The sequence below is a fragment of the Oncorhynchus masou genome, chromosome 25, assembly GCF_036934945.1.
Source record: "Oncorhynchus masou masou isolate Uvic2021 chromosome 25, UVic_Omas_1.1, whole genome shotgun sequence".
NCBI classification, from domain to species: domain Eukaryota; kingdom Metazoa; phylum Chordata; class Actinopteri; order Salmoniformes; family Salmonidae; genus Oncorhynchus; species Oncorhynchus masou.
This window is the reverse complement of record NC_088236.1, coordinates 39,970,134-39,979,775: the sequence shown is the minus strand read 5'-3', so window position 1 is coordinate 39,979,775 and position 9,642 is coordinate 39,970,134. Positions and strand designations below refer to the sequence as shown.

The 9,642-nt window shown below is 42.3% G+C and overlaps 1 protein-coding gene across 1 annotated transcript; it reads right to left on the bottom strand.

Moving 5' to 3' along the window:
• Positions 1 to 484: 484 nt before the first annotated feature.
• On the bottom strand, positions 485 to 8,843 carry LOC135514315 (annexin A1-like). Its single transcript, XM_064937704.1, has 13 exons — positions 8,690 to 8,843; positions 7,915 to 7,986; positions 7,362 to 7,452; positions 6,423 to 6,517; positions 6,145 to 6,258; positions 4,955 to 5,045; positions 4,789 to 4,868; positions 4,642 to 4,698; positions 4,433 to 4,526; positions 3,610 to 3,705; positions 1,581 to 1,639; positions 1,246 to 1,368; positions 485 to 883 (listed from the first exon to the last, which is right to left on the bottom strand). Exons 2-13 carry the CDS (start codon positions 7,972 to 7,974, stop codon positions 824 to 826), a joined length of 1,020 nt encoding a protein of 339 aa, XP_064793776.1. The 5' UTR covers positions 7,975 to 7,986; positions 8,690 to 8,843; the 3' UTR covers positions 485 to 823.
• Between the last annotated feature and the right edge of the window lie 799 nt (positions 8,844 to 9,642).

Below are 9,642 nucleotides of genomic sequence, written 5' to 3'. Positions count from 1 at the left end.
AGATTAAGAAGTCTGCTTGTTCCTCTTCCGGTCTTCAAAAATATGGCCTTACTATAGAGGAAGCTATTAGGAGCAGCTATAGGATGGTCTTATTTTAATGGACAGAAGTGGAACGGTGTCAAACATGCGGTTTCCGTATGCTTGATAACGTTTCCTTTATTCTATTACAATGAGCCCATCCTCCAACCCCCCCCACAGCCTCTTCTTTACATGCACTATCATGTGACCATCCTTCTAAAGCCAGTTTAGCTACTGTAGATTTAATACAATTAAAGCCATTTACAAATCGAGAGCGAGATCCTTCATTTGTATTAATCATACATACCATGTCTGCCTGTGTTTTACAATGTTGTGAATTGAGCCCACGGCATGGTCTTAAATTGTTGATTCTCAAATTAAACCTTAAGCTCTATGCTGCATTTTGAAAATAATAAAAATGCAATGTTGCAGAGACTTAAAAATACACACAGATCAAGTCAGACAATTTGGAGCCACAAAACGCTTTATTTGCACGAAGGACCAGTTATCCAGGGCACAACGCCACTGCATATTCTTGCCACACAAATGGTGTCTGGTATATTGCACTATAGATCCTCAAGTCTGCTGAAGCTTGGCTAAATATTTGTCAACACTGCTTACCATGTTTACTGTGCTCATTGCTGTTAGCAGGTAGAGAAAAATGCATCATGACTGCCATTTCAGACAGTTGTCATGAACCATAATATTTTGCATTGGGGGGGGGGGGACATTTAATCATGTACATTATTCTCCATTGGCACTCATGCACTGTGGTAATTGGCTCCAGGTGAGATCTGAGAAAAAGTTAGTTGTCACTTCCACAAAGGGCCAGTAGGATCTTCTCATAGTCTCCCTTGGTGTCATCCTAAGGAGGTAAGAGACAGAGCACAGAGTTACTCTGCAAAATGTAAAGGTTAATCATGTTTAGATACGTCACACCATTATAACATTTTAGTTAAATTATTTTCAGATGCCATATTTCCCCAAATAGTTTGTCTTTTGTCCAGATGCCGATTGGACCCAGTAATCAGAATGCCTTATACAATGTGATTCATTACTTAACTCGGAGGGGTTGGTGTCAGTTCCCCAGACCCCGAATAAGTCTAGTCCTGGATATAAAACATTCTCAATGGAGGATCTGTAGATTTTTAGTCCAGTACGAGGCTTAATCTGGGAAAACAGTAACTTGTCTTATTGCCACTAAAGGCAGTGGAGATGTTTGCTCACCAGAATTTCCTGGGAGAGGGTTTTCCCAAACGTCTTCTTGTACTCCTGTTTAATCCGGGCCAGGTCAACTTCAGACCTGCTCACCATGACCCGGGTCAGAATATTGGTCCTGGTTCCTTTACCCTGGGGTATGGCACAGACACACAAACTGAAGATGTATAACCGGATAGTGGAAGCTATCCGGTACTAAACAGGGAGAAACTACCAGGATTTTTCCAACAAGAAACGCTAATTTGTTTTTAATATGCATTTCTGTTACGTACCATAATGATCAGGACCCAGAGCAACCTCTCATCTGGTACATAAAACCTAACAATATTTAACAGTTAACACACCTTCATTGCCAAGTTGAGCTTCTCAGCAAAGAAAGCAGGCTTGCTTCCAGCACACTTCACTTAAAGACAAAGGAAAAACAGTCAAGTGACAGCATCGACAAGGGGCATTCTCCAAAACCGTCTCAAGGTAGGGACTTGCTTAAGGCCCCCAAAAGGCTAAGGCCCTGACTGGACAAGAGGGATAGGTAGAGGGGATTCAATCAAATGTTAATTACACATGCTTTGTAAACAGGTGTAGACAGTGAAACACTTCCTTACAGGCCCTTCCCAACGATGCAGAGAAAAATAGACAATGAGTAACAATAACTTGGCTATATACATGGGGTACAAGGACTGCGGCAATGTGCAGTGGTATGAGGTAGATATGTACATACAAGTATGGGTAAAGTGACTCGGCAACAGGATAGATATGCCTCTAATGTCTATGTGAGGAGTCAGAAGAGTTTGTGCAAAAAGGGTCAATGCAGTTAACCAAATAGCTACCCCGGACTAACTATTTAGCAGTCTTATGGCTTAGGGGTAGAAGCTGCAGAGGATCCTGTTGGTTCCAGACTTTGTGCATCAGTAACGCTTTCCGTGTGGTAGCAGAGAGAACAGTCTATGACTTGAGTGTGATGTCTTTAACAATTTGTAGAGCCTTCCTCTGACACAGCCTGGCATAGAGGTCCTGGATGGCAGGGACCTCTGCCTCAGTGATGTACTGGGCCGTACCCACTACTCTGTGGCACTTTGCGGTCAGATGCCAAGCAGTTGCCATACCAAGTCGTGATGCAGCCAGTCAAGACATTCGATGGTACAGCTGTAGAACTGAGGATCTGAGGGCCCATGCCAAATCTTTTCAGCCTCCTAAGGGGGAAGAAGCGTTGTTGTGCCTTTTAACTGTTTGTGTGTGGACAATGACAATTCCTTAGCGACGTGGACATAGCAACTTGAAGCTCTCAATCCGCTCAACTACAACCCCGTTGATGTAGCTGGAGGCGTGCTGCGCCCTCTGTTTCCTGTAGTCCACAATCCGGTCCTTTGCCTTGCTGACGTTGAGGAGAGGTTGTCCTGGCATCACACTGCCAGGCCTCTAACCTCCCTATAGGCTGTCTCATCATCGTAGGTGATCAGGCCTACTACAGTTGGGTTGTCAGCAAAGTTAACGATGGTGTTGGAGTCGTGAGTGGCCACGTATTCGTGGGTGAACAGAGAGTACAGGAGGGAACGAAGCACGCATCCCTGAGGGGCCCCCGTGTTGAGGGTCAGATGTATAGTCTACCCTCACCACCTGGAGGCGGCCCTTCCGGAAGTCCAGGACCCAGTTGCAGAGGGAGGTGTTTAGTCCAAAGGTCCTGAGATTAGTGATGACCGTTGAGGGCACTATGGTGTTGAACACTGAGCTGAAGTCAATGAATAGCTTTCTCACATAGGTGTTCCTTTTGTCCAGGTGGGAAAGGGCAGTGTTAAGTGCAAAAAAGACTGCATCTGTGGATCCTTTGGGGTGGTATGTAAATTGGAGTGGGTCCGGGGTGTCTGGGATGGTGGTGATGTGAGCCATGACCAGCCTTGCAAAGCATTTCATGGCTACAGATGGCATTTAGACAGGTTACCTTGGTGTTCTTGGGCACAATGACTATGTTGGTCTGCTTGAAACATGTAGGCATTATAGACTGGGTCAGGGAGAGGTTGGAAATGTCAGCTAAGATACCATAGGAACAGCTGGAAAGTCTTTTCTTAAGTCAGACATAGAGCTCCATTGTCCTCACAAAACAGAAGAGGCATGAAATGACAGGCATTTGCAAACAGTAATTGGATAATACGAATATGCCATCACATTTATTTAAAAAAAAGGATGATTAGTCTCAAGACTTATTTTGCTCAGTGTGGCCTTATTTGAATGAAGAAAATGGAGCCCATGATGTAATGTTACAGGACTAAGGCCTAGTGAAGGGTGTGATGCAGCAGAAGACATGGATTGAGGGTGATGTCCTCAAATAATCTGTGTACTGGAATATTACTAGGCTTGGACCTGGCTGTGTTCGCTCACCTACGGCAGTCAGACAGTTCTCAATGTCTCCCTTCAGTTCCAGGTCAATAGCCTTTGCCACATCCACCTTACTGTACTTGGAGTACCTCTCAAACGCTGAGAGAAAGAGAGTGGGAAAGGATTATGTACTTGAAATGATTATACATTATCAACCATGTGTGTTTGCACATGCAGTGTATGAAAAAGGAAGAAGCCCCCCACACACACATCTAGATTCTATTAGTATTTGCGGTGTGTTGACCAAAATTAACATTCAATGAAATTTAAACTCAGGCATTTGCAGTGGAAAAAAAAAAAAAAAAAAAAAAAATATGAAGTGTCTAAAAATAAATTCTGGACAAATGTGTCGCCTGACTTCAACGGAAGGGTGTCAGACTAATTTTGCGGGCTGCATTCGGTCTTCACTGAGGTTCGGAAGGCCACACTTAAAATGTACTATACATCTTCGCAGTAAAAATAAGGTCCTATGTCACTTCCAATGCTCCCTGACTTAAGCTTTCATTTCAATGACTGTTAGTCCCGTCACTCTGGCCAGCTTACTATGAATGTTGGTCCATTATAATTTGTACAGTTTTGATTTCGTTTGTCATTTAAAATATTGACTGAATATATAAAATAACCCCCCCCCCCCCCCCAAAGCACTCGCAGGCCGGATTGAATGGGCCACATGTTTGACACCCCTGGTCTAACTGATGACAGAAACAAATCACACTATAGGGCTACAACATAATGAACAGGTGGTGAGAAAATAAATAGTGTAAGCTTATTGGGCAATGTCTTCTTTACCAAATGTTTGTATACATGTGCAGTTGTGTATATTCACCTTGGCGGAGCTGAGGAGCACTTCTGGTGGTCAGAATGTCAATGAAGACAGAGCAGTCTGTTCCCTTCCTCTTCTCTCCAGCCTCATACAGGGCCTATAGACAGATACAGTAGGCACGGGCATCACACACAGGGTTCGCATTACACATTGACTCTTTGCGGTGCCCAACCTTGATTCTGACACATTCACTCTCTTCCTCTCCTCCATACCCTGGCATCACTGTCAGCAAGTTCCTGGTTCACCATGGTGTCCTCATTCCTAGTAGCCTACAGTATGCGAGTGAGAGAGGGTGAGTGATGTTAATTGTGCCAAACTATTTCTTTAAACATGTTTAAACAAACTGTAAATAAACACACCTTGCAGAGCGAGAGCAAAGCATTCCTGAAGTCTGCGCCTGTGTCAGATTTGATGTCATCCTCTAGCTCCTTTTTGTATTCTAGCAACGAAAATGCCATGATTGGTTAATTGTAAATATCACTTACAGGACATTTACATAGACATATTTACATTTTGCGGACACACCTCCCTTATAGACTTTCTTTATCTCTCTGATCTCCTTATTGGTCCTGGAGGCCAGAATCTCAACCAGAGTATCCTCATCTGTGCCCAAGCCCTGAGAGAGAAGTCGAGAGGGGAGGGGTGTGAACAGTCAACAAGGACAAAAGGGTCAGGTCACAGTCGTAAAGATAAGAAAAGTCCAGGATCGGATAACAAACAGAAAGTGCAGGGGAGTGTTAATTATGCCCCAAACACAAAACATGGAGGGACTACCTGCACTTGTTCAATAATAGCTCATTTTTGAGTTTACCGCTATACCAGACATCACACACTGCGCATCATGAAATCTAAAGTACAGTAGATACTCGTCAGCACAGTCTCCTCACATTAAAACAGTTCCACCAGTTGTAAAAGTCCCATCTTTTTGCCTCACAACAGTGTAATAATACATCAGAATGAGTCACTCTGGGCTGAATGTGAGGAAGTGGGTGGGTGTGACTAAGCAGCAGACCAAGAATACCAAATGACGACATCGCATCTCCCCCTTAAGAACTGATTCATTACTCAGTGGTGTGAAGTACTTAAGTATTACTTTGAAGTACTTTTACTGAAGTTGTTTTTTTGGGTATTCATATTTGACAACTTGTACTATTACTTCCCTAAATTCCTGAAGAAAAATACATTTTTTAAATCCATACATTTTCCCTGACACCCAAAAGTACTCGTTACATTTTGAATGCTTAGCAGGGCAGGAAAATGGTCCAATTCACGCACTTATCAACAGAACACTTGACCCTGGTCATCCCTACTGCCTTTGATCTGGCGGACTCACTAAACACAGGCTTCGTTTGTAAATTATGTCTGAATGTTGGAGTGTGCCCCTTGCTATCTGTAAATAAAAAAATAAGTGCCATCTGGTTTGATTAATTTGACATTATTTATACTTTCGATACTTAAATATATTTTAAACCAAATACTTTCACTCAAGTAGAATTTCACTGGGTGTCTTACTGGAGTCCTTCTCTATTGAGGTATCTTTACGGTTTCTCAAATTGAAAATTGGGTACTTTTCCCACCACGGATAACTCTTTAAATATTTGTATTCTGTTACCATCTCTAGGCTTACCCAAACAAGAGGGAATCTGCACAGTTGTTTGTAATCTAAGTAGTAGTATATTCAGAGTTAGTGAGTGACTAGCTGCGTGCATGTTTACCTTCATGGCCAGTTTGAGCTGTTGGGCGTCATATTGGGCTGGAGTCTTGAGCAGAGCCAGAACCACATCCTCCAGGTCTCCCTTTAGGGCCGACTTCAGGGCAGTCTCCAGAGGCTGCAGAGAGAGGGGTGACACTCATCCACAGTCATACACAAGTGTGTGTGTTAGGCTGGAGTTTGGCATGATACAAACTGTGCATCGGTTCTAAAGTGCAAACTCCACCCACCCGCTGCATATCCTAAACCAAACTAGTGTGTTGGTAAGTGGTCACAGCTTACCTTGCCGCTAGCCTTCTCATAGGTAGCTTTGATCTGCTGTCTCTGGGCGTTGCTCCTCCTCACCAGCACATCAATGATGGTGTTCTCATCCACACCTACATCACAAGATGGAGGACCTTGTTCAATAAGAAAGGCTGTTGCGTATGTTGCCTAATCCATGAGCCCTTTCTTTACTAATACAAAATCTCTGAATGGCCCTGGCCAAATGGTGAAGCAACCCTGACTACTCACCAGCAAGAAACAATGAACACTGACCCGGACATGCTCACACTAGTGTTGTCATGACACTCAATTTTGTACTTTGCTACCAGGGTTAGTATCACGATATTCAATACAGAAACAATACTCGTATGGCTCAGTTGGTAGAGCATGGCGCTTGCAACGCCAGGGTTGTGGGTTTGAAAATGTATGTCACTACTGTAAGTTCTTATTTACAGAGGGCATACACGTTTGTTAAGGCACACGAAAGTTCACATGTTCCAGAAGGCATTTCTGCCAAAAAACAATTTTATATATATATAAAAAATAAAGTTAACATTCAAATGGCTCTCCTGTGAAGTAGGTACACGAGACATACACTTAGTGTCCTAACACAAGTCAGATATTTCCAACTTGACAGAGTGAATGGGGTGATTAAGGAGATGTGTGTGATGGATATATCAATGTGTAAGGTGCTGTTAAACAAATTCTGTGCTCGTCTCAGCCAAAGCTGGAAATATCTAACAATTAATGATAGTGCTGTTGGAAATGTGTTGTTTAATTATATTATTTATGTCTGCCACATGTAAATTGTTTTGTTTGTTGACTGAAAAACAAAAGGTAATAAAACTTTAAATTGAAAACAAAAAGTGCATGGAGAGACATTTTTTGTGGTATGGGGACCTAGCTAGGGGTGAAAGTAGATATGTAACACAGACATATAGAGTATGTCAATCTCACCTTTGGCCTTGATGGCCTTATCCAAGATGCCTACATCCCCATCGACACTGAAATGCGGGTCAGGAGTCACAGTGCCCTGATTGGGTAAGGTCTGAGAGATTTGAGAGAGAACACTTAGTTTCTATGCAGTGAATTAATCTATATCTTCAAAATACAGAACAATCATATAGAAGCAAAGAAATGAACAGCCCATACCACAGAGTACGTTAACAATCATACAAAGAATATGTTACTAACGGGGGAAAGCGCAGGAATTGTGCAGTTTTCCCCCGGTTTCAACTGTTTGAAGGGAAGGGTTCCTAAATTCCTTTTATGAGTCACAAGTATGCTCCTCCCATTATTTTGTATCTCAGACTCTGACCCCCTTTCTTTATCTTTAACAGTCATCCCGTTTGGTCTCACTTCTCTGTCCTACCTCCCCGGTCCCCCTCCTTTCTATCCAGCTACAAATGTACAAACACTGCCTGGTAACTTTCCACACATGCATACCACAAGGGGGGAAAAAAAAAGCAGATTTGGGAAGTTCCCTCTAGAAAGTGGAGCAGAACCTTACCGAGTCATCGGGCATGCCCAGATAGACGGTCTGCTGCAAGAAGGCTGCGATGAAGGACATGGTGGTACGGGTCTGAAGAGAAAGGACAAGGGGGATTCAATAATAACCACAGTATTAATAACATCCTTTGTATTGAACACCAAGGCCTTTTGCATTTCTGAGTGTTAAATGGAGGGATGAAAGGCTCTTTGTTTCCAGAATATGCTACAGTACAAGACCAAATTGGTCAAATTAAATTTCAGTGGACTCAGCCAACAACCTCGTACACTTTATGCCTCATTGAATCTGGTACAAAATAAAATATTTGGCAATGACTGCCACTTAGAGAGGATAATCATTACATAGAGTAAAATTAAACATGCCTATAACATGTGGATATAATTCGTGTTTATGCACAAATTATGCATTTGTCAACGCAGAACAAATTGCCCCCATCTATTTCACAATGGTATGGCAAAAGTCGTGTGATGACCACGCCTAGATTTAGAATCATGTAGAACTCGCCCAAAACTTTAACCGTTTCGTCAATTTTACTCAATTAGTTCAATGGTTTTCAAGACATAACAGGATCCCCTATATAAAAGTATTCTTCAAAAATAATTATGAGAAAGTCACTACTACGCCAGCCACGCACACACGCCTACCTAAACGACAAACAAACAAGGATGTAGGCTAAGTACAGTAAAGTTCCTTGACAACGTAGCCGTATTTAGAATGTAGGCTAGCGGGGAAGTTAGTTTCCCAGTTTAACACGGTTCAAACAAATTACTGTTACCTGGGCTCGATGTCGCGGTGTTCAATTTCCTGGAGTAGGTTTATTGACTCAAAAATAGGATATTTTACCGGCTGCCCAAAGATAGGGACTGGAAAACTTTCTCAGACTGAGCTTGCAGAGGCGTTGTGAAGTTGCGCTCATGTATTTATACAGCCACACGATAAACCCCACCTAGCAATGTGCATCCCACAATCGCGCTTCACTACCAAGACTGGTACTACGGAAAAGTTTCCATGCAGTCCAATAAGGAAAATTGAAAATCCTGACACAATTTGGTTAAATGAAAACAGATGTGGAATGTTCAATTGCCTTCTTGAGTTGATGTTAACAAATTACATATTTAATATATACACTACAAATTGAGAGGTAAAAATAGATTTCTTAAACCACGTTTCCATTCCAGTTTTGTATGTGAGTAAATCAAAACAGCTCTGATGGAAACAGGAAGTTAAAGTAAAATGTTAGAAATGCCGACAAATCATTTGTTTGTTCAACATGGTGGGATCTGTTTGTGTCAGTAAAATGAATTATGCGAGAAATGTCGGTGGAAAGGACTTGATGCGCAACTATAAATAATATCAAAATAAACTTGGGAGTCACGAGATGATATGGTCTCGAGAAACCATTAAGTTTATTAGGCTACAAATGAAACCAGGTATGATGAACATTGGAGGCTGCTGGTGGGAGGATAATAATGGCTTGAATGACATCCAACACGTGGAAATAATGTGTTTGATGTATGTGATACCATTCCGCTCAAGCCGTTACCATGAGCCCGTCCTCCCCAATTAAGGTGCCACCAACCTCCTGGTGAAAGTGCAGAGTGATCTTGATGCGCCTTTCTAATAAACATCAAGGGTCTTATTCTGGTGACATGATGCTTGACTGCTGTTTGAGAAATACAAGTATTATCGCTCTTATCAATAATAATCTCATCATCTAGACTAGTCTAC